Source organism: Labrus mixtus, chromosome 11, assembly GCF_963584025.1.
Source record: "Labrus mixtus chromosome 11, fLabMix1.1, whole genome shotgun sequence".
Taxonomy (NCBI): Eukaryota; Metazoa; Chordata; class Actinopteri; order Labriformes; family Labridae; genus Labrus; species Labrus mixtus.
The window spans coordinates 8,844,243-8,870,023 of NC_083622.1; the positions used below are offsets into that span (position 1 = coordinate 8,844,243).

Below are 25,781 nucleotides of genomic sequence, written 5' to 3' on the forward strand. Positions count from 1 at the left end.
ATTAGGTTTTTATTTTTTTTTTGGGGACACATTTGTTTTTGAAACGCCCGAGCACCCAAGAAACCAAAACTTTCCCTTCTCTGTATCTAGAAAACTGCCACTCTTTTTCTAACCCTGGTTTTGACTCCTTGCTGTCAGCAGTTTCTGCTTCTCTTGTTTGAGATTTGACTTCCTAACTTTTACTTTCTGCAAACAAACATTATCTCCCGGGAGGACAGCGTTTGTTTGGGTTGGTAAATTCTCAAAACACCACAGGAAGGAAGATGAACTCCTTTTTAACTCTAACTCAAAATATATTGATATATTTGGAAATATTCTCTTTCTCCCCAAGAGTTAAAAGCAAGCAAAGTTCAATAAACCCACCTATATTTGTGTGTTGTAATGCTACAGCCAGTAGCTATTTAGCTAAGCTTGACATTAATGCTGGAATAAGCAGTTTCTTGTTTATTTCATCTGTGCAATAATTCTGTTTAAAAACTTAAAATCTTCTGTGATTGGAGAGGTTAGGTCCAAGACTGTGGCTTGGCCCGTAGGAGTGACTCCCTGGAATCTATCACTGACTGTAAGGTTGTCAAAATGGTCTATACTTATTGATACCGCATGTTTTATAATGATGCAATATCTGTGTTTTTACACAAAGTGTGGAAAGTACCAATGCTTGAAAGAAATCATATCCTCTGTCCTGCTTGAGCTGCCTGAACGAGAGAGAGAGAGAGAGAGAGAGAGAGAGGAGCAGAGGTGGTTTATTCAGATTCACAGGTCGGCAAATACAGAGGTTTCTCCAGTCCTGTTGGCATCTCATAAAGATGCAAAACTAACATGCAAACTGTCTGTTAACAAACAGAGAGCAGAGGAGGTGACACAGTCTAAATTGCACCAACATATTGGTTATGTTTCAAAACTTTGCCAATTTATTTGTGCAATTTAGAATGTGTGCCTGAGTTTTCTTGCCATTTTTGGTGCATAAAAACAAGAAATTTCTCCATGTTGGGTGCCTATGACTTTTTATATCCATGGTATGCCAACAGATATATCAAATCATCATCATCATAATGTCTCCAACAAGTATCACACATTCTCCATTTGTACTTTTTTGGGTGCTAGAGGTTTCCTCCGCTAATTAATACACTTCAACTGTTCTCCTGTCTGAGCCTCACCTTCTTCTTTGCCTCAGCCTGTGCACACCGAGGGACCTGCCGCTGACCATCCAGTCCTGCGTCCTCCCCAAAGACTGCCAGTTTACCGACTGGACCGATTGGGGCGCCTGCTCCAAAACGTGTGTGGACCCCAGGTCTCCCAGAGGAAATCGCAGCAGGATCCGACAGGTGCTCCAGTTCCCCGTGGGCGAGGGGGCGGAGTGCCCGCCGCTGGAGGAGTCGGAGTGGTGCGAACCTCAGGGTGATGGAGTGCCGCCCTGCTCCAGGTGAGTACCTCCTGATGACGGGGGGGGGGGAAGCGGGGAGGTGAGCAGGGGGTAAAAGTGTAGATGTGTTTTTCAGCATAGCATTCAACACCTTCCCCTGTTATTCAATTACATGTTAGGTTGATACCCTCCTCATTGCTCATACTGTTTGTGTTTGTGCGTGTGTGTGAGTGTGTGTGTGTGTGTGTGTGTGTGTGTGTGTGTGTGTGTGTGTGTGTGTGTGTGTGTGACAGGTACGAAGCTCACTGCAGGAATTCTGTCTGTATCCTGTTAAAACTCAGGCAAAAATACAGTGCAATCAAAGTGTTTGGTATTCACCCGGCTCAGGCTGCACAAGCTTCCTGTTGACTTCCCTTCACTCTTATCACTAAGCTAATTTGTTCTCCTGGGTGGCCCTAGGTGTGTGTGTGTGTGTGTGTGTTTGTGTGTGTGTGTGTGTGTGTGTGTGTGTGTGTGTGTGTGTGTGTGTGTGTTCGGAGGAGAGAGAGCATACGAAGACAGATCCGTAGAAGTGCTTGGGCTGGTGCCAGACACAAAGTAGACACAAATAGAGGGAGACTGCACACACACAAACACACACACACACACACACACACACACACACACACACACACACACACACACACACACACACACACACACACACAGATACAAAACTCTGGCTCACAGATGGCTTTAATCCTCCAGTTTCATCCTATATCACCTCCAAACAGATGTCGCCAAAATACTCATCACACTAGTAAATGGTAAATGGACTCGAGCTCGTATATTTCTTTTCTAGTCTTCTGATTACTCAAAGCGCTCGCAGGTCACACCTACACATTCACACACTGATGTCAGAGGCTGCTGTGTAAAGTGACCATCAGAATTAATTAATCCCATTCACACACCACTGACGGAGCAGCCGGAGCTGGGGTCAAGTGTCTTGCATCACAAGGACACAGCGGACATGTGGCGGAGGGGATCGAACCCCGAACATTCAGGTTGAGAGAAGAACGACTCTACCACTGACCCACAGCCGCCCCACACTCTCATCCAGGAGGGTTGAGTTTTTTACTCTAAAGGCCTTTGCACACTGAGTCTGTTATTTCGGATGCATTTTTTGGATCCTTTATCCGATAAAAAAAAAAAATGTCACGCACAGACACCTTGCACACTGAGTCCGCTGAATTTATTTTTCCATTAATTGCGGAAATTCTCCGTTTGAAACAAAATCCCTGGTACTCATCACTCAGACTGATCAAGCAGTGGAAGAGATGATTTTTGCATTTTACGCCTCTACAACTGTTTTGTGAATTAGACGGTATCTGTTTGACTCATTTGGACAGGTTTCACAGATTCAAAAGCTTTTGCAATCCTTTAATGAATCAGACCCAGAATGTGATTACTTTCAATACACTGAAACCCCATGTTTGATTAAGTAGCTAAAAGACAAAACATCAAAAGGTGAAACTGAGAAAAACTCCATCGTTTTGGGAGAAGCATACGCCAAAATTTGAGTTTGGTGCCAACAACACGTTTTAGAAAAGTTACTTTTAATGACACTGTTGGTTAGCATATGTGAACTAAGGAGACCAATTTCTTTTGAAAGTAATGGGCTTTACTGTTTTTGCTTAAAGGCAGGGTTGGTCATTTTTGAACGCTAGCATGATTTAGCATTCCCTCAGTGCTCCGTCTACACCCCCTCCCCTCTGTGCTCCCTCAAAAGCCACGCCCCCTCACTTACATGCACGAGCGACATTGCTCCAGAAGCGGACCTCAGCTCATGCTTTGAGTGTGAGCTAGAGCACGCAAGAGGTAGAGAGCAAGCAGGAAGACAGGGAGGCGTCTGATTGGTTCATCAGATTGGTACCTCGTGGCAGACATTGGTCAAAGTTTTTTCAGGCTTACAAACTGATACAGATGACAGATTTTCTTTGTTTCCTTTTTCAGAGAACATGAGTTATTAATTTCTGTCAGGACCTAAAGACAATTTCAAACAAAATCTTAAAAAGTGGAGGAAATTACCAATCCTGCCTTTAACTTAGGATTTCAGCTGTTCAATAGTTCGGAGTTATCTTTGTCACATTTTATGTTTCATAATGCTCCAAACAACAGTGTGATGAATCTGACCCGGTCCCCCAACATGTTTCTGGCATCAAATTCAAAAGGTTATCTTATTCACCAAAACAGCAGAAAAAGGAGCACACTGACTCAACTGTAATAAAAAAAAAATGTTCAGATACACGACTGCAAAAAGGCTTTAATGAGTCAGAAAAGTCAGCACACTAAATGTCCTTCATCGTCTGAACGCTGACGGAAGCCTCGGGCTGGAACACATCCGTTGTTACTCTGCTCTACCCGGAAAAATTAATGCTTTGAAGGACATTTAGTGTGCTGACTTTTCTCTCTCATTATATAATTTAACAAAAACAATGACGTTTCTCAGTTTCTACATTTGATATATTTTCTCCCTGCCCTTTGACTTTTCAAATCATCACTTCCTGTTTTAATTTACGTTTTACTCCACTACATGAAAAAGGGTTTGTATTACTTAACTTTTTTAACTTTTATTTTTTCTTTCTCAGATAATTATTCACTGAATTCAAAGAGTTAATCACGATTAATCGCATTGGGTGAAATTCCATTATCGTGTATTTCCAAACAGCTTTTTAAAATGTGATTTCTTTCGTCTTTTTGGCGCACAGCAGAAGAGTGTCGTATGTTTTTTTTTTTTAAATCAATGACGCGAATAAAAGCTTAAACTTGTTGTCAGACTTAAATTCAAGCTCGGTGCTACACCGGGGCTAGGGGGCGCTATAGCCCCATCATAAATCTGTCTCCCTCACGTATTCCGGTTGTTTTGATTTATTTTTAAATAAACTGTAAAAATAGAACACCAACATTTTAGTCATCTCCCTCTCAGCACCAGGAGAAAAGAAATCCTGGCGCTGTCCCTCCTTAAACTGAACTCTTCACATCAATGTACACATAGCACACTGTTTCTAACGTTTGCAGTAAAGCAGAAAGCTAAAATGTGTGTAACTATGCAACGCTTCTTTTTGTGTGAAGGTCTTTAGTGTTGTAAACGTGCTCTGACACATTAGACCCACACAGACCTCTACCTCCCTCGTCTCCATATGCTCTCTTTTTTTCTCTGTAGTTACACCTGGAGAACCACAGAGTGGAGCGACTGCCGGGTCGACCCTTTGTTAAGCCAACAGGACCGTCGTCGTGGCAACCTGACGGGGCTCTGTGGAGGAGGCCTGCAGACCAGGGAAGTGTACTGCGTCCAGGCCAACGCCGAGCTTCTCAAATACCTCAAAGACCTCAGAGAACGAGATAAAAATGGTAAGAAAAAAATAACTAAATATTACACCTGATGCTGTGTGATATTTAACCCTTTATATGTTCCTGGTTTATTTCCCCGTTTTCTCACATTGTGATGACGAACATAAAACTGCAAACCCTCTGGATGAGATCTGTTTCATTTCTTAAAGATAAAAACCTGGATCTAACGAGTCTCCTCCAGTTTGAACCTATAAACCTGTGGTGATGTCAGACCTTTAAACGTCTCCTTATTAGAATAGAGCGTGCGATGCAACAAGCACCGATCATTAACTTTTCATGTAGAACCAGAATCGGCTGTTAAAACGCATTAAGGAAAATGTCATTATAATATTAATTTATCCAGGCCGGGCCAGTTTTAGTGCGCTCCTGATACCTCAGATAGATGATCCTATGGCGTCTAATCAGTGAGGCGTGCTGATATAAATAGGACGAGAAGCTCTGGTGATTTATGATAAGGAGAGAAAATGTCAGATTGATCAATTCCTAAATCAAACATTTCCCTTATCATCTTCTTCTAAAAAAAAAAAAGTCCACTTTTGGGGCGCCGGTCGGGTAGTGGTTTGTTTCTGCACCTCATGTACGGAGGCTGTAGTCCTGGTTCACATCCCACCTGTCGTTCCCCACTCTCTCTCTCTCTCTCTCTCCCTGATTTCCGACTCTATCCACCCTCCTATCTCTACTGTAGAGGCACAAAAAGCCCCAAAATAAATCTTAAAACAAGAAGGGTTGTTGATTTCTTAAAGGGTCAAAACACATGATAAAAGGCAAAGATTGGATTCAAACCCACAGCCGCTGTGAAGAGGACGTCAGCCTCTGTACATGGGGCGTGCGACACATAACCACGAGGATATCCTGAGTCCCATTGGACATTTTTTGAGTCTAGCATCAAAATTAAGTTGAAGAAGTGAACCCCTTCCTCCTCTAGCTCATCATCTTTATGTGGACTTTATGTGCTCCGTCCGCATGAGAGCTGTGCAGAGTAAAGATGACGACGTCTTTTCTCCACATTCAGACGCAAAACAAGAGCAAGCTGCACGGAGTGGACGGACGACCTTTTTTTTGGCCGTGTGTGCGTCTGATCATCATCAGCGCTGTATGCTTTCTGAATTAGACCTTGAGACAAAGCAGACAGAGGGAGCAAATTATGTGCAATTTTTGGAGCTATTAGCCGCGGCAGTCTTTTCTTGAGTGATCCGCAGGCCCAGAGTGTCTCATCACAAAACGAGCCTCTGACGGTTTCTTACGTTCGTCCTTATTATCACAATGTCTCAGATTAATCAACCAAAACAGCCCAATATTTGTCTTCATGTTCAACTTCAAATCGAGGTGAGGAAGAACACATCTACACCTCAATTCACTTCCTCCGGAGCAAATTAGCATCTGTTCCTCGCCTACTCGCTACTTTCCGTTGACTTAATAAGCAATCACACTGCATAAAAAAAAATATGCCTTGAACACACATTTACAGCTAGCATTAATCTGCACCATATGGACCCCGAGCACGGCGCTAAAGCCCCTGAAAACTTGGCTTTGGATCTAAAGTATTTCTACATATCGCTCATGGTAAGAGGCAGGTTTTCAGGGCCTTATTGAATATATTTTAACTCACATGTTTTATTTATGTTAGAGGAGGCAGCATCAGGCGGCAGCTGCTTGTTGCTGCAGGCTAAAGATTTTATACATAAGGTTGTGAATTGTTCTTAAGGAAAGTCGATCTTTGAATCAGAAAACATCATGTATAGAAGGTCACAGGGTCAGATTCCTTGCTTGAAAATGTTGCTCCTCAGGTTGGCATAGCTCTCAAAATATCTCATATGCAGCTGTTTAAATGTAATTCCCTCTTTCCTCTGCTGCTCTCGCCTTATAACCCACCATCCTCTCTAATTGTTAGATTATTAGTTTGCCAACGAAATCCCCTTTTCTGTCGTTTACACATTTTAATTGTTTGGCTCTCAGGGGGGCTGTCTCGACCGTCCTCAATCAACGCTGTAAACAAAGTCACAACAACACCACAGCTGCAAACATCAAAATCCTACAACTGCACGCCGTGCAGCCTGAAACAAATCAGCTGAACTCTCAAGTGTAACTCCAATAAATTTGATCAAGCACGCTTACATGACAACTTACATCCTCCGCTCCCCCCCCCCCCCCCCCCCCCCCCCCACATGCTGCATGAGAGGAGCAGTCCCCAGGTGGAGTGTCGCAGATAATTACATATCAAATGCTTGAAATATAAATAAACCCTCGTGTTGACTTAACTCATGTCCACTTTTAGCGACATTATTCGATATTAAATTTGCATTAATAAACACTGTAGCAGCTTTTATTGTCTTTTCTTTACAAATACCCCACTGAGGCTACACTGTCAGCATCTTTTCCAACATTTGAACAGCCTGTTGCCGTCTGCAGTGTTCTTCTTTAAGACAGACTCCGGAGTCATTTAAAACAGGGATTTGTCTGCTGGTGTGCCAAGCCGTGACTTGTCAGTGTTCACAAGTGCAAAGGCGACACTTGTCAGGCCGGCTCAGAGTCAAAGCTGCCCTCTTAAAGAGGGTGTTAAAGACTTTAGGGTGGAGGCTAAGCTCGTGGAGACCCACGCTGCTGATCGCGTGGGGGAGAAGGTTAAAAAGTCTGGAGGTGAGGATGCTCCACTCACGCTAACTTAGAGCTCACCGTGCAGGATGAACATTCAGCTGGTGCTTACTATGAGGTGGAGGAGAATGGAGATATAAGCTGCTGGGAACAGGCTTAAAGTCAGACTTAATTACAAATTAAAGGGTATTTTGTTAAGTATGTATCAGTCATTTTCAGATGCCCAAACTCGCAGTAAAACAGGAAGTAGGGATGCACTGATGCATCGGTTGAGGGGCCTATAACAACTCTGTAGACAGACAGGCCCATCAGGCTTGTGGCTCTGCGTGTGTGCAGTCATACCAGAAAATCCTCCTCCCTGCTGTTAGGATCATCAGATCGAGCCGTGATTAGCCAGCTTGCCCCTACAGTACAGTATGTACACTGCACGGCAAACGACGTGCAAATGAGCTGAAATTCAGCCCCACATCAAAATCAAATCGGAATCAGCCTTAAATCGTTCAGTGTTTCCCCAGGTTTGGATACTCCAGATGATTTAAATACCGTTTAGCCACCTGTACAATAAACACAAACGTTGTAGTAGTCTTATGAGCTCCTATCTCATAAGGCCCACGCATTATCATCACCAACCAAAAAAAACTTTATTTCAAATCTAACTTTAAGGCTCTGATGATAATCTTAAACTTTCTGTGATGCTGAATGAATTCTTGATGAATAACTCAAAGAGGAAAAGCTGGCCGTGCGTTCGCTTTGCTTGTTTCTCAGAGTTGAATTGATCTGCCGTTGTCTCTGTTTCTGCACTAATTAAAGAATAATGAGCCGAGTAGCCAAGATGAAATACATCGACAGACACAGTTTAGACAAAGCACATTGTCTGATATAAGAAAGCATGTTTAATGCACACCTTCCTCCTCCCTTCCAGCACATTATATCTGGCTGCAATCAAACTGGAGCCATCACACATGTTGGCGTCTAAAGCCTCGTTTAAGATGCAGTTAAAGATTCATGTGTGTAAACATGTTGTTGAGAGTGGTGTTGCCAGGGCCGGCTGTGCATGACCTTCTGTGTGTAAGTGTTGCACAAACACACAGACGCTTGCACATAGTTCTTATCTTCTAGGCGCAGGATTTCTTTCCCCTCCGTTGGGGGCTAATCTCCCAGCATACCACTGAGATGTAGAGGCAGAAAAGTGGTTCAGTGAAGTTTGCTGCAGCCAGCGCGCTCTCTCTCTCTCTCTCTCTCTCTCTCTCTCTCTCTCTCTCATGCATAAATATCACCATGCAAAAGGGCGGACGACACCCTCAGGCCAAGATCTGGAATCAGCTTACTACCTCCTAAATCTGAACCTTAATCTCTCCGGCGGAAGAAGCTCCGAACTGACCCCAGATCAGTATCACTGCCTAAGTAACATCATCCGGCACTTTCTCAGCTAAAGCCGGGTAGCTGTAGGTTCGGCTCCGCTCAGAAGCTGCAGCATGCAGATCCCCTAAGCACCTCTCACAGCCTGGTGGGGGTTGACATTTTGGTCACCTCTCCTACAACTTGAGAAGACAATTGACTTAAAGGTACTAAAGAGGCGCATTGACACTGAGACTATCAGGAGAACCTTGAACTCTTTTAGCTCATGCTGCCTGTGTTAGTCTGAACGATGCCTTTTGGCAGAACGTGTCACCCTTATTCATAGTCACTTGGAGAGATGCTGAAGAGACAGACGACGGTTCAGAAAAAAGTCTTAACAAGTTGTAAAGTAAGCACGTTTTGCTGTGAGAGCTCAGAAATCAATCTCAGTCTTGTGTCTGTAAAGAGCAAGAGTGAGAGCATTGTTAGCCTAGCTTAGCATAAGTAGAATGGTTCATGGTTGTTACCATATAGACCAGTCAACTCGTACAGCCCAAATTTCTGATATTTTTTTTAAACCAATCAGATTCATTTACTGAAAAATTGTGCAGTTTGGACCTCAGTCGGTACAAAACAAGTGACCAAAGCAAGAAACTGAACAACTGAAACATGTTTAAAAAGAGCTTCACAGACTATTTTACACAAACATTTTTTAACTGAAAATGGCTCCGCGACCCACCTCTGGGTCCCGACCCAACAGTTGAGAACCACTGATAAAGTCTGTATATTAAGACGGACGGAAAAACAGCCACCTGAGAGTGAAGCCAAACTATTTAGAGTGCCCCCCTGCTGACTGGCTGCAGTATAGGCCATAAACCCTGCCTCCTCCATGTTACCAGATGGGACATGGATCACCCATGAAGTGAAAAATACACGTCAGATAAATCATTGTTAAACCCCAGATTCTGTCGTTTTAGTTGTTTAGTATCATGCTGATTTGATGTGTTAATTTATCTTAATGTCTTTGTTTTAATAAGTTATTTAATGCAAAAAAATGAGCGGCTGAGAATAAAGAATACTCTGTTTAGAAGTACTGCTTCACAGGTTCACAGCCAGGAGAAAGTGTGCATGATTGGATGTGAGCTTCACAGAGAAAGGAGAGACAAAGGAGTCCAATATTTCCTCTAGTCCGGCTTCTCGCTCGGTCACTCTCTCTTGTTCTCTTCTTAGCTTCATCCGTCACCGTCCTCTTGAGTCTTTCAGCCTCAGCCTTGGTATTAAACATTAACGAGGCTGGCTAACAGGTGTCTTTTTAACTGAAGGCTGCTGACCGGGGCTCTCTGTGGAAATTGTATGGATGTAATTCTCTCTGTTGAAAGTCATTGTACCGTTAGATCGACTTTGAATCTACTATTTGAAGATTGACTATTTACATGAAGTTGCTTTAAATGTTAAACTACTCCTTCAAATGCCTGGAAAGCCTAAAAACGGCTGAGCACAATCTGGTCTGACACTTGCACTCAGCCGAGTTAATTAGCTGCTATTAACGGCAACAAGTTCAATGATGCCAAAGGGCTCCGATAAGTCTGCTGCTCGGATTTTAAAAAGGTCTGTAATCACATTTTCTTTTGATCCCTAACACTGAAATGTCCAACCACAAGATCACATGGTCACCAAAAGTCCAGTCTGATTGTTACCCACGGCTCTGATCCGGCCATTTCAAGATATTGAGCCAAAAAGGAGACTTATCTGCCACAGAGAATCCAAAACAGATGTTGATAAGGCGTGTAATTGTGGTTCTCTGTGGCCTCTTCCTGCTCTCAGTGCTGCATTAGCCTCAGAGTGTCTCTGGTGTGCTGTTTCCCATCACCCTGTGTTTGTTTGATAGTGCCTCTGTGTCCCCGCTGTGTGCGTAGCTAATAGCGCTATCTTCCCCCCCCTGTAATTGCAGCGGGTCAGACCCAAAGACAGCAGAAGCCTAGTGTCCCCCCTCTCCTCTCCGTCACCTTCCAGATCACAGGTAGGTCATTTTAGTCTTGCTGATAACGAAGCCCCAGACGCCCCCTCTGCTTCGCCAACCGGGTCTCCTTTTTTTCCCCCCTAAACCCTCACTCTGTTCCTCCTCTGACTTCACCTCTTCCCTACTCTCTTATCATTTCCTCTACTAACTCCTCCCTTCCTTTTTGGCAACAACGGCCTCCTTTCTTCCGCTCCCTTTCCGTCCCCCTTACTCGGTTCTTGTTCCACCTCTAACTCTAACTCTACCTCTTCCCTACTCCCTTTCCTTCTCTTCTCTTCTCTTCTCTTCTCCTCTCCTCTCCTCTCCTCTCCTCTCCTCTCCTCTCCTCTCCTCTCCTCTCCTCTACTCAGTCCTACCCTCCTTTTCGCCAATCACATCATACATTCTTCTTCTCCCTTCCCTTCCCCCCCTCCTCTAACTCTACCTCTTCCCTCCTCTCCTCATCCTCTCCTCCTCTCATCCCTCTCCTCATCCTCTCCCCTCTCCTCATCCTCTCCTCCTCTCATCCCTCTCCTCTCCTCTCCTCTCCCCTCCCCTTCTCTCCTCTCCTCTCCTCCCCTCCCCTCTCCTCTCCCCTCCCCTTCTCTCCTCTCCTCTCCTCTCCTCTCTCCTCTCCTCTCCTCTCCTCTCATCTCCTCTCCTCTACTCAGTCCTACCCTCCTTTTCACCAATCACATCATACATTCTTCTTCTCCCTTCCCTTCCCCCCCTCCTCTAACTCTACCTCTTCCCTCCTCTCCTCATCCTCTCCTCCTCTCGTCTCTCTCATCTCCTCTCCTCTCGTCCCTTTCTTCTTCTCCCATCCCCTCTACTCCGATCCACCTCTAACTCTACCTCTTCCTTACTCCCTTTCCCCCTCTCCTCTCCTCTCCTCTCCTCTCCCAACACAATCTAATACTACTAATAATTTCAATATTGATTTCAATAAAGCCAATAATGATGCCTCAGATAATAAAAGGTTGGTATACACACCATGCACACACTGTTCCTCTTTATCCACACTGTTGAGTCTTGCAGCCAAATCCAACAGAAGGACAAGTAGTATTACAACAAAGTTCTGTATTCTTCCTTAAAAATCCAGGCAGAGGACTTGAAGCTTTGAAGGGTCTGAAAGAAAAACTTTGTGTCTTTACAAAGAGAATAAGGATAGTGAGACATGAGAAGTTTCCCACCGCTGCAGACAGTAAGCCACACTCGTATGAGGGATTTCTCCCTCTCCGTTGTCAGTTCAGCACAATGAGAAAAAGAAGCTCACGGGAGAGCACACTTTAAAACGGACTAAGACAGCCTTCTTTTTTCTTGTATCGCACGGAGACCAAAACTCTCTGTTGGTCCTCAGTCTTGTATTCCCAAATGGATTGATGTTGAAAGATTGAAGTCTGTGTAGTTCCCCAATAAGATGAGGATTAACAGCGGCTCAGCAAACGGAGTATTTGACTCTCGGTGTATTTGTAAGAGGAATTAACCATTTTGCATTTCAAAAGCCCCACTTGCCTTCCCCTGTACAGTTGTAAGGGAATTATGATTCAGCTCTCCAGACTATTTGAGGCTTTAAGCTCTCTGATGTCTTGTAGGAACCGTTGGAATACAGGAAGTAAAGTGCCTCGGGTCGAACATGTGAAGAGACTTCTGTTGTGAATCACTAAATACCTGCATTTGAAGTTCCTCATTCGATACTTGTGAAAGTTGAAATCAATCCGTCCTTGCGTTTTTGTAGAGAAGAATTCTGTTAGCTTTTGAACTTTCACACCACGGCTCATGTCTTAAAACCGAGCATCAGTTTGAACAAATCGTTGATTCCCTTGATTTGAGGGAGGGAGAAAAATGTTGTAATATCGGAAAACAAAAAACGACAACAGATGGTGCAGATTCAGTTTTCCACAAAGTCTGCTCACACTGACAGCTGCTGATGGAGCACCGAGGTGTCATGAGCTGATTGATGAAGACATAAACGACATGAGACGCCAACCCCCGAGAGATGGAGATGTTTCTGGAAATGTACCTGATATTACACAACACAACATGAACACAAACAGCTTCGTTCATTACAGTTTTCCCCACACATAGACTACACCTGGGAGGCCCCATAAGTATATTTAATGACCATATTATCATTTTCCTTTTTTTTTAAAATCCATATACAAGCACCATGGGGACAGCCTAGACTGGCTTTATACCCAATGCCCGTATATGCTCTGTAGTTAGGTCACATATTATTCAAAATATCCACTTCACCATGTTCCTCTAACACTAATATGTGTCCCTAGTCCGTCTACAAACCCCCCAATGATGAGAAAAGTCCATCCTCTTCGTCTTTAGCCTGCTCCACTTTTCAGAAAATGTGTGCTCAAACAGGCTGTTTGGAGATTTTCCCTTCATGACATCACAAAGGGCAGTAGCCCCTCCCCCAGGTGGGTGACACTCCCACAGCTAGGTGTTTGTTCTGCCCTCTGAGTCTGCCTTCTCACCGCAAACAATAGGACATGGAGCGAGAAAGCCCGAGCCCAATAGCCCTTCCAGAGAGGGGGCGTGGTCAAACTCAGCTCATTTACATTTAAAGGTACAGACACAGAAACAGCCTGTTCTGAGCAGGGTTGAAATAGAGGGGTTTATAGGCATGATCAAATACAGGATCAGAGTGGATTTAGAACAAGAAACTTCACACACATGTTTTGGGGAGCTCTGAGACTCTAACTAGACTCTTCTCCTCTGTTGCCCCCTGGTGGTGGAACAAACTTCCAAAAACTCCATTCAATCTGCAGAGTCCCTCTGCACCTTTAAGAAAAAGCTAAAGACCCAGCTCTTTCATGAATACCTACCCACTGATAGAGATGATTTTAGGACGATTTTGATGCTGATAAGAACTCTCAAGAACAGCCGTCCATGTTGTGCTCTGGCTCTGGTCACTTCCTGTCAGGACCTGTGAGTCCAATCAGACTTGAAGCTGTTCGTTTGCACTTCCTGACATTGTCTCCTCCTCTCTAGATCCTCGCTAGTGTTGTTCTTACTCTCTGATGTTTGTCGCTTTGGATAAAAGCGTCTGATAAATGAATTGTAGAATTGTATATAAACTTGTTGAGAGGGAGGATAATATTTGACCTTTAAATATGAGCGTTAATGTTTTCATGCAGCTTGTTGCTCCTTGCCTGAAAGATAGCAGTGAAACAACACTCACACCAACATGCATACCTTATCTACATACATAAATGCAGAACCCGTGTGGCCTCATGATTCTCTACAAATCAAAGTATTTTCCTTGATGCGGTTATGCAGACATGTAGAGATGTGTTCTGCCCAGAGCTGAGCGTTGCATGGCAATAATGTCTTCCTTTTTTATTTCCTCAAAGCTCCTCACTGGGAGTTCAGACAGGCGAACATTTACCTGTTGCATCATATTTCCTTAAATCCAACATGGCAGGACCAGGGGAAAAAATGACACCTCATGGAATAAACATGAGCCAAGATAATGTCTCTGTTCTCTTAAACCTTCACTGTTGTGTTGTTGCGTCGTCTCATCTCCTGAGCGCCGGTGGGCAGGACTCCACTATGTTTTATGTTGCTAGCAAGGCACTCCTCGAGATAATCATTGCTAATTCATCATCTTGACATGCTAACAGGGAGCCGATAAACAAAACAAAGGGATAATAGTGTCTGCTTCACAGGCTTGTTTTGTTTTTTTAACACTGTTGTTCTCATCTGCTCTCTACTGGGACTCTAACACCAGGAATAAAAGTAAACAAGCATTTGTGTGTCCCTCGTTCCTGTTGATTGCAACAATGATACAACATTCCTCACATCAAGAAAAAACCAGAATAGCATCAAAGTGCAGCAGGTCCGTTTTAGCTGCTGCTCATTTTGGATTCCTTTCTTCTCATCCCTGCAGCGTCCCGCCCAGTGGAGAACAAACTGTGCGAGGGTCCCATCCCCAACAGGTCTCAGCTGTGCCAAATACCCTGTCCCATCGACTGTGTGGTGTCACCGTGGGGGGCATGGGGACCCTGCACCTTCGAGAACTGTGATGACCAGGCCGCAAAGAAAGGTACGAGTACCAGTTGTTGGTGATCTTCCAGAGGGAAAACATTTTCAATCACTTCAGGTCGATTGTGACACTGATGTGTTTTGGACGCCCCTCGGTTTCCCAGATATGAGACCAGTTATCAGGTCAAACCAACAGGTGTTGCAGCGACGGAAGCGGGCAAGAGAACTGGTTCAGATAGAAGTGATTGTACCCTTCTTTAGTTTCAGAAAGGAGGAGCCCTCTGCAGCTAATGTAGTGTGCAAAACCTTTTCAAAGACAAACACTGAAGGATCATTTTGAGATGGTTCTGTAAATGTTTTCTGCTTCAGCACTGCTGCATGCACAGCGTAGCAGTTACAGCTATACGATAAGGAAAAGGCAGACATTAGATTGACTTTATGCGTCTTTTTAGTTGCAGCCACATAAATATGTTTGATGGTTTTCTGCATTAAACTGTTTATCTTCCCCCCCCTTTGCATTAATTATCATAAAGACAATCTTTTTTCATTTTACATTCAGTCATTCAGCCACCTGGTGCTGAGATAAACACAGACAGGTTTATCCTGTGAGGAAACACTTGTAACTTTTCCTTCATTCCTTTGTTTCCACAGCCTGACTGATAATTAAAATATTAAAGTAAACGTGGAGATAAACTGAAACCCTGTCATTAACTTAATCGAGATGTTATTTAGTGCTTCAGTTTTTACAGTGCAATAAATGTTTCCTCTCCTCCAACACTCAATAAAATAACTCTTTAAAGATTACAGAATTACTGAACCGTATGAATATTTATGAACAATCTTAATTAAAGTTTAACTTCATGATATTAGTATAATTTTTTACACCAGCTGTAAACGCACAGTGAAGCTTCAGAGCAGTGCGCTCAATAGTTAATGACGACCTGCTCCAGTAGTAGCAGGACAGCGTTTTAAAAATACATCAGTTACTACGAGAGCTGGAGATGCTGCAGCTACGTTATTATTATTCCATCGTCAGGGTCAAATGTTTCAAAGGAAGCAGTGGGTGAAGCTCTGATGTCAAAATATCATGCAGAATTCAACAGTTAATTCTTCTTCAGCAATCAAGAGATCCACACGGAGTTCACTGAAGCTCATTAAATATGACACAGGCTGATTTCTGCATGACTTCACGTGTACATTATTCTGCATTCAGACTTCATACGGCAGGAGGATGTGCAGTAAGAGTTAGATTTCTGCTCCATGTGGGGACAGTGTAAAGTGTTTCAGTCAGTATTAATGAGCTGTCTCTGCCACTCGGCCTTCAGAGAGTAATAAGCTGAACAAGGACGTCGAACATCGAGAGAGGGAATCTGTACTCAGGTTCCTCCACTTTCCTAAAACCACCAAGCTTAATAAAGTCATAATCACAAAATTAAAAGGACATATTCAACTGAAGATTTGGTTGGTTGGTGCGTGAGGCCCATGTGGTCCACTAGGCAGACGGCTCGGGTTTGAGTCCGACCTGTGGCTCCTTTCTTGCATGTCGCTTCCTGGTCTCTATCTCCCTGATTTCTGACTCTGTCTACTGTCCTGTCTCTTGATAGGGACATGAAAAGCCCAAAATAAATCTTTAAAAAAAAACAAAAAAAAACGGGATATTAACATCCCTTCAATCTAATTGGTGCAGAGGCGTAATGGGTGGTCGAAGTGATCCCCCCCATACCATCTTCAGACATGTTAACAGAGGGGCTGCAGAAGCGAGGCAGGATCAGCTGTACCAGCGGGGGAGCGCAGTGCTGTGTGTGTGTGTGTGTGTGTGTGTGTGTGTGTGTGCATGTCTGATTGTGTGTGTATAGGAAGCTTCCACAACACCTAAACCCAACGTGCATATACACCAATACTGTGCCGTCGCAGAATCAATAAGAACATACAAAGACATGATGGCGGCTGAGCTTAGTTACGTTTTGGCTTTTGAATACACTCTCTGTTCTGCAGGTTTCAAACTGAGAAGACGACGAATCACCAACGAGCCAACCGGAGGGCCCGAGAACTGCCCCCACCTGGTGGAGGCGGTGCCGTGCGATGAGCCCAGTTGTCACGATTGGCAGCTGGTCGGTTTGGATCAGTGTATGCCAGACGAGGAGAAGCCGTGTGGCCCCGGGTCTCAGCTCGCACAGGTCATGTGTGTCAACAGTACCGGTAAGAGAGGCGATGCATTGACCTTACATGTGGCGCTGCAGTCATGGATGCTATTGGTTATGATCTGGAGTAATCTCTACAAACAGGAATATGAATGCAGATTGAGCATCCATACTGGCATCTCAAATTGCTGGTTTATTTGGGTGCAGCAGTAGCTCAGTCCTTAGGGACTTGGGTTGGGAAATGGAGGGTTGCCAGTTCAAGTCCCAGTGCGGATCAAATCTGGAAGTTGGTCCCCCCCCCCACCACCAGCATCCCTCACTCTGACATCTCTCCTTTAGTGCATGCCCATAGGATCCTGTTTTTACATTACAGACAACGGGCATCTCTTTCCCTCGATCCAAATATCCACTTTTTTTTTCCACTGATTCACCTGCCAAGTGTGAAGTTGATCAACACTTCTCATAACATGCAGAGGACTCAGAGGCTGAAATCTTTCCTGCAGAGACAGCATTGATGATTGAAATTCTGAAGCTTTTTTCCACTAAATGTATTGGTTTTGACGACGCTTCAGTTGCAGTGAAATCAAACAGCTTTGACCTCGTTTGACAGAAATCCAACGTCCTTCAAAGTCACCTCTTCACTGACCCTCCAACTCTCCCTGTGGAGCTCTGTGTGTGTGTGTGTGTGTGTGTGTGTGTGTGTGTGTGTGTGTGTGTTTTTTTCCTCCACCTGACTCTCAGGCTGCCATTCACCAACTTTGCGCTGAGTTCTCCCCAGACTCCCCTCCCTCCTGTGCTCCTTCCTCCCCTCCCCTCCTACCGTTCTACTTCTATTTTAACGCTTGCTTGATTCAGCGAAGCCACCTCTCCTCTCTCCCGCTGTCTCTCTCATTACAGTCTTCCTCTCTGCACGCACAATTAAACCTTCCTCGCACTAAATCAAATCAATCCTCCGCGGCCCTGGGTCCTGGACTATCTCGTGCCCTTTTGCTGCTCCTGATTTTTTACTGCTACATTTTATTACTGTAAATCTTTAATATTAGAGGAGGTGTTGCAGACGTTCTCCTGCCTTCAGGTTGTGGATGAAATACACGTACAACCCATTATTGATTTTTTTTCAGTTATATTTTTAGACAAATTACATGCTGTGTTTCTTTAAACCGAGTGTAAAGTCAGAGGGAGGTGCAGCTCTAGAAAAGAAAACTCATTCCCTTCCAAATGTAATAAGTAAATCTTCAGCCTCTGCTCCTCTGCGGCAACTCTCTTCATATTTCCCCCCACTTGAGAACTTGTTCGACCTCCGAACGCCTCGCACAAATCACACTTCATACATCAACTGCAGGTATTCAGTGAAGTTTTTCCCATCGCACACTCCGTTGCAAAGTCCCTGCACTGTTCTTTCTCACCTGACTTCGGCTGATTGATCCTCCCCCACCACCACCTTCCCTCCCTCATCTGATGAAAATTGATTTGTTCTGTTTGGATTTTCACTCCGTTTCTCGCCTCAGTGGTTTTTCACTGCGTCGTCAGCTGTATATTTTCTCTCGATGTGTGTCCGAGCCATAAAAGAGAAAAAGGCCACACAGCCGGAGCGCCCAGACATCAGAACGGAGGTCGATACAAATGTTATTGAAGCTGGCTATCGATGTTCCCCATGCTGACTGCCTGCTTACTTAGGCGGAGAGCGGCTTCTTTTCCTGCACACTGAGCAGCGGCGGTTTAGCTCTCATAGTGGGCGTTCTGTTCATTCATGTTTTCTCTCCCAGAAGCCTGAAAAGTGCTGGGGTCCCTTGTCACTTCTTATTTTCCTGCCGTGTCTGCTCAGTCATCACTGCTTCACTGCGTATCTGTCAAAGTGACATCTTAATGCAAAGTCAAGCCCGGGCCGACTTCTGAAGCTCCGGCAATTCTCCTCCTGCTTGAAATTCCCATTCAGCCCATTGACAGGTTTACATTTTCCCGGGCGTATGCATCGCTAACAGGAGGGGGAGGGGAGGGTATTCTCTGCTTTGGAGAGCAGCACATGAAGCAACACAGGCGAGTATGTGGGTTAATATAATCCACTTATGGCTGATGCAAGAAGCTCATCAATAAAACATTGAACCATGGTGTAAAAATGTGGGGACCCCATGTGAGTTTGCTCCTTTTATGTTCAGTGCCACTTCATTATGGAGATAGCAGGAGTCGAGAGTGCATCTGGATGAATATTCTGCCGATAATCCATGAAAGTGGTACTAATCAACTGTCAAGTCAATATGGGAAACACATGAGTGATGTGTTGATTTATTCCATAGGACAAAACCCATTTCACTGGGTCCAATTCCTGTTTTTACCGCCTGTTTGTTGGGCTTATTTTTTAAATGTTTTTAAAGGTTTATGAAGGAAGTCTGGGCTCAAGATGATGTTTTCAATGAGAGAGCGTTTGCAGCAGAAAGTGGCCGCCCGGAGAAAAAGCGCAGCGCTCCACAGTCTTTTTGTTTCCGAGTGCTCTGACTTTTTTGTGCGGCCGCTCCGAGCGCTCAAATTGAAAATCGTTCAACTTGCGCTCTTTTTTCCCCCGTAGATTTGCCGCATACAGCTCGTGTCTTGTACCCACATCCTCCTCGCTCCGTGTCTGATCGGCTAGAAAACGATGTAAAATAAAAAAAAACATGCAGTAAAAATTTACGGAGCAGTGTCGATCATACAGAGGATGTTGTCATAGGGACAGGACGGACGTGCAGCGCTTTTCCTCTCAGCTCACAAACGCGTCATGTAAGAACAGCGAGAACTTTTTCTGCCTGGAAATAACGGCAGGTGGACATGTGCCTATGGCTTTACTTAGTTAGAAATAACCTTATAATTTATTAAATTACACTGATGTCGCACATGAATCTTTAAACGAGATGTCGGTCAGCTCCACCTCCATCCACAGGAAGTCCATCATGGTGTTTGCAAACGTGCCCTGCTTCCAGATCTCTTCGTGTCACAGGATGTCAAATGAACAGAAGAAGAAATAAAAGATAAAAACTTCTTCTCTTCTCTTGTTTGCGTTAAGTATCCATGAAATCCTCACTTGGTGTTAGCAGATTTCCTCCTTCTGGTTTCTGGAGCAGCCTCAGGATTCTGTCAAATGATGCCAGGTTGGTACTGACGGCAGTGTGGAGAAAATCTTTCCCAAAGTTGTCTCAGTGAAAAACAGACGTCTTAGGAAAAACAAGCACGTCCCGACAATCTGAGATGGTCTGTGGGCTTGACATCGAGCCACCAATTAAAACGCCCAGCTGTTCCTTTTCCCAGCTACTCCATTCGTCTCCATACTGGAGAAGTGCAGTTAAGAGGCAGTGAATCTATGAGGCTTTAAGTGTATTCTCATTACCCCGGTTAACACCCAGTCAATCCTCGATTGTAAACGGAAAGCAGTGTGTTTCAATCAGCGCTTCATCAGGCTCATTTTCTTTTCCCCTTAAATTATTAAGCACTTTTTTTATGTTCTCTCTTTAAGTGTTGTTTTTCAGTGTGAGGAGGACGACAAAATGCACAAAAACACAGCGTGAACTTTTAGTATAATAAACTTTTACATTTTTAGTAGAAAAACTAACAAAAAACGATGTTTGTTTACGCTGCAGCTCTGGCTTTGTAACACGAACAGAGTGCTGAAGAGGAAACGCTGTTGTTCATTTAAATAGGTTAAACAAATGAGGATGTCTTGGTTGCATTAAGCCGGGCGTTCACTGTGTGAATCAAGGCCGTTTGGTTCGTTTGAGCAGCACGACTGATGTTGAAGTCTGGCCAGTTTCGGCTCCATTGCACATTGTTTGCTCTGCAGTGTTCTGCAGGACATGAGGGACGCTCACGGCCCAATCAGCTGCTCCTGTCGGATGAATGTCGGCCATGTCCGAAATGTTGTTATGAGACAGCATACTTACACAGTGGACTCAGGGCCGTGTCCAGAGGGTGCCCAAAATCCCTTAACTGTGATTGGCTATTTGCCTTGCCAGAGGTGGGACTTAAATTGAAATCCACTCTTCAGGCAGCTCATAGTTTTCTGTGTGCAGATGTTTGTTTGCAATTTTTAAAATACTTTTAAAAGTGATACTTTGGACACACATCATTTTTGATGCCATTGAAGATTGAAGCTAAGAAGATCTTTATGTTGCCCTTATCTCGTGTTACTTAAACTGGGATGTGATTAGTGCAGACAGAAGGGGTCAATAAATTATTGTGAGCATACAAACTTTGCTGTGCCTGTACAAAGCGGCACAGCGTCTGAAAGCACCATGGCAACACGTTATGTGATGAGGTCAGAAAATAGGGAAGCAGGATGCTCGAGCTGTGGCATGTCTGTTCGATGTTTTAGAATTGTAGCGACCGTCTTTCTGCTCGCGATCAAAACAGCAACCACTTCTTTGATTTTGAGTTCCTTCTAAGAGAGTTTTCAAACAAAACTTCATGCTTCACCCTGATTTGACTCATACAGTGAGAACATCATTTGCAGGTTTTGTTTGTGCATCGTAACCATTTCACTCGTGCAGTGCTATAGTGTACAACACCACAACATTCACAATCGAACAGTTTGTCCCCAGCCTTTAAATATTTAAGATGTATTTTGGGGCTTTTTATGCCTTGTTTTAGAGACAGGGCAGAGTCAGAGACCAGGGAAACCGAGAGTGGGAAACGATATGCGGGTGGGAGCCACAGGTCGGATTTGAACCCGGGCTGACCGCTCTTGAGGATTTCAGCCTGCGTACATGGGATGCGCACACTAACCAATAGGCTACAGGCATCCCGCCTTAATAATATTTAAGGTTTATATGAGGTCCAGTTATAATTTCACTGATACAAATGTAAATATAGAAACCCAGAGAGTGACACTTTATTTTCCCTCATTTTAAAAACATTCCTTTATTTTGCTTTTCTGTAAAAGCATCGCAGTTGTTGATTAACTTCCCTCACAGATGGTACTTTCTGACAAACAACATTTACCTGGAAACACAGATGGAAACCTGGAAGTAATATATCGATAAATCCAATTCAGAAGAAAACGGCTGCTTTGGCTTTCAGTATTCACTCTTGACATTCACTCTTCGGCTGTTTTATTTTAAATGTAACACCAGGGCCTGGAGTCGTTTCCAGGAAACTCGGATGTTAGTTCAAATGAAATTAAAGTAAATCAAGGTTGGAAAACATCAAATCTAAGGCCCCGATCCAAGGTCGGTTGGTTTCTATGTGATGAATGAATCTCTGAATATCAAACTCAACATTTGCTCCTTAATTCCCCCATTTCAGCGAGTTCTGAGGTCTGTCGATCTCTCCCTCCACCTGAAGTCTGATCATGTTGTTTTCTCCTCTTCCCTCAGGAGAAGAAGTGGACAGAGGTCTCTGCTCGTCCACTCCGGTTCCAGAGCCCGTGCCGTGCGAGGTGCCTTGCTCCAGGGACTGTGTGCTCAGCGATTGGACGCCCTGGTCCACCTGCTCACAGACGTGCTCGAGTAAAACCATCGAGGGGAAGCAGCTGAGGACGCGCTCCATTCTCGCCTACAACGCCGGGGAAGGTGAGCCTCCACCTGCCAGACAGCCTCGTGCGCCATCGTGTATGCAAATGTATGCAGATGGGGCTTGGATATTGGCTTAGTCATGGCCTTTCAAGTTCGTCCTTTGCTGTCGCTCACTGAATGTGTGGATTTCACACTTGTCTGCATGTGCATTTGTCCTTATCTCAAACAGTCTGCTTATCTGTCCTGGTGATTATTTCAGTCGGTCTGTCTCCTCGCCTGACACTCACTTTTTATCTGCTCCTCACATCAGTTCTCTGCATATGCTCATTCTCTCTGGTTCCAACCCCTCTGTGTGTGTGTGTGTGTGTGTGTGTGTGTGTGTGTGTGTGTGTGTGTGTGTGTGTGTGTGTGTGTCTCTCCCTTTGTGTCATGTCTCTGTGTCTTATCGGAGTGTGTTTCCCTCACAGTCACTGCGATGGTTGTGGCCTGGATCACGGTGATGGAGGGTAACATTCGTAATTAAAGCTTGCTGGTAGTTGTTTCAAACCTCTAGCTATGTGTCTACAAGTAGTAGAAAGTAGAAAAAAAAGGAAGTGTACGCTTGTTTTGACTTTTAAAAAAAACGGCATTATCATAACAGCTTCAGGCTGACTTTTAATTGATTCTGAACATATTCAGCCTGTTGTAGTGGAGTCAGGCCTCGTTGGCCATGTGTGAAGTAGCGTGATTGTGCTAGCTGCTTGTAGCTGCTTGGCGTTACAACTAGCTCATGCTCTGCTTATCTCACCTGTCACATTAACATATTTTATATCTTTACTTTTTGAAGGTCTTTCTCGGGTGCCAAAGTTTCCTGAACTTTTCGGTAAATCTTTGACTTTGGTCTAGAAATGTAGCAGCTGTACTTGTCGTAGCTTTAGGAAACAATATCAAAGTTTTGTCTGCCGTCTGTTCAGACACGTTTGTTTTCTGAACACACACACACACACACACTAAAGAACACTGTCTGATAGCAGCTTTGTATCCTCACCACAGGTTCCCCCAGCAGAGCAGATTATCTGATTAGATTTTGAGCTCCTTGGCAGGTTTTTCCGGCTCCTGTCTTGCATATTAATAAAGTGAAGAAAAAAAATCAATTGTTGAAACTGAAGCAACCTCTCAAAGCTTTGAGATGAAGGGTTAAAAATAATAAGCAATCACCAATATGTCTGCAGAGAATAAAGTGCTAACGAACGCATTCATAAGCTCAATCAATAACCTTTATATCAAACTGCTCACACTTAGTTTGTAGGTGATTGTCGTGGGACTGAGTGTCGCTCACTAATAGCCATCGGTCAAATCATATTTAAGATGTATAGTTTGAAGGTTGGATAGCAATCACTGTAAGTACCAACTTAAACTTAAAGAGTTTATACCAAGCGGCAACCTCCGGTCTTGAAATGAAGCCAATGCAGTTCGTCGAGTGTCCACTAGAGGCTGGCTGCAGGAACACAGGAAGTCACATACACACCACAGGCAAAAAGACGTTTTTACAGCAGAAATTAACATGTTTACAGCCTGGTTCAAAAAACTAAATAGGTCTGATTAGTTATTGTCATCATGGGCACACACTGTACGGGGTGTGATTTTTTTTCTTTTTTTTAAACGGCTCTGTTTTGATCTAAGAACGATACCTGTTATCCATAGTTAGGTGCGTAGCTGACATGATTGACAGGTGGGCGCGATGTGACGGTTCATCGAGAGACTTAAATCCCGCCTCAGCTCCAGCTCTCAGCCTGTCGTTAGATTGACTGAAAGTTAGGTTTTTATGGAATACCTTATCTTTTATGTATCTATTACAAGAGGAGAATTGCATCCTGCCTCAGGCAAGAGCGCAAATCAAACAACAAGTTAAAACTTACCAAGGACACACTTTGTTGTTTTTCGATGATTTGCTTGCTGATAAATTATATTTCTTCATATGAAAACTTGATTAATCAACAGGTCTCTGCACCCACGGCTCAGGAGAAGAAATCAAATTGTGTCCACTCAGCAGCTAAATTGGAGGAGGCTAAGCTAACATTAGCCTCACTGAAAATATTTGCATGCATACTTATGACATGCAGTCAGCACGATGATGTGAACCCAGCCCTCGCACAGCCGACTATCAGATCTCTGCATTAACTGCATCCTGATTCTTATATCGGTTTATGAACTCTGCTCAGCTCTTTGTGAAGGATCCTGCAAACATGCTGATATAACACCCATATGCTGTCTTTGTTTATTGCCGCATCATGTGGTGTTGTGTGTCTCCTGAAAGTTGTTTTCATTCTGTCCACATGGTCCGACATGCAGCGTTTGTAGGTGATTGTTCAGCAGCAGCTCGTTTGAGGCGCTGTGTCGTGCATGTGTTGGGACCGGCATGGGCACGCTGTTAGTCAGCTGTGCTGGCATGGCACAGTCACCAGAGGAAGTCGTTCTCAGTGATCATTAGGTGGAGATTTGTCTGAGTTGGCAGTGTGTGATTCAGGCCCAACAGTGTGTACAGGGCCGCTCATTATGGAGCTGGCTCTCTGTCAACTCCCGGCAGACAAATACAGGTGTGGAGGACTCGCTGTCCCGCAACGCCTCTCCATCTCTGCTGAAAGCCCCTAAGTGTCGGCAGTTACTCTAAAGCGGAGAGGGCTCTCTCCGTCCATCGACCCGACCACTGACCGACTGACTGACTGACTGACTGACTGACTGACTGACTGCCGCCTCGAAAGAGAAATGAGAGTGGGACAGAAAGGCGCAAACAGGCGTGTTATTCTGGGCAAGGGAAAAACAATAAACAGAGGTTGTACACAGCAGAACAGGGCGCTGAGAGTCTGACCTGACACCGACAGCTGGAGTCAACAACTCCTCTCTCTGAAGCATATATACCAACTGGAACACTGAAATATGTGCATGAAAACAGCTTGGTTGTACAGAATGTGCAAACACCTGAAACATAATCAAACCTTTTTATTTATACAGCACCTTACATACAGGAGGGGAGTGGGGGGGGGGGGGGGGGGGGGGGGGGGGGGGGGGGGCAGCTCTGAGTGCTACAGAATAAAATGAAGAAGGAAGAGATGAAAAAAGACAAACTGAAAACAAAGTGCATTACTGAGCTTTAAAGCCAAGAAATCAAATAAATTGACAAACAAAACAGGCACCACATAAAGCAAGAAGAAGGTTTTTACCGAGACAAATAGAATATGTATGAGATGTCAAAATAAAGTCGTCTGGAAACACAGCAAATTTGAAAAACAAATAAGAATAAAAGAGGAACAACAGAGATGTGTTTTCACATTCTCAGTGCCGAGTGCAGACAGATATTTTGCTGAAGCAGCTAACACAAAATGTTTTAATAACCTTGATATGAAGCAGTGAATGTAGTTCATACATTTAACAACACAAACTACAACATAGTACATCATGTGTATTAAGATAATAAACACGATAACAACGACTAAAGTTACTTT

General features: G+C 44.1%; 1 protein-coding gene across 1 annotated transcript in view; it reads left to right on the forward strand.

The window, feature by feature from the left end:
- thsd7ab (thrombospondin, type I, domain containing 7Ab) overlaps positions 1-25,781 on the forward strand; it is a 176,958-nt gene that overhangs the window by 68,869 nt on the left and 82,308 nt on the right. Inside the window, exons 3-7 of the mRNA XM_061049857.1 lie at positions 1,175-1,423; positions 4,566-4,753; positions 14,587-14,742; positions 16,677-16,880; positions 22,162-22,356. Coding sequence (XP_060905840.1) covers positions 1,175-1,423; positions 4,566-4,753; positions 14,587-14,742; positions 16,677-16,880; positions 22,162-22,356 — 992 coding nt within the window. The remainder of the gene's footprint in view (positions 1-1,174; positions 1,424-4,565; positions 4,754-14,586; positions 14,743-16,676; positions 16,881-22,161; positions 22,357-25,781) is intronic.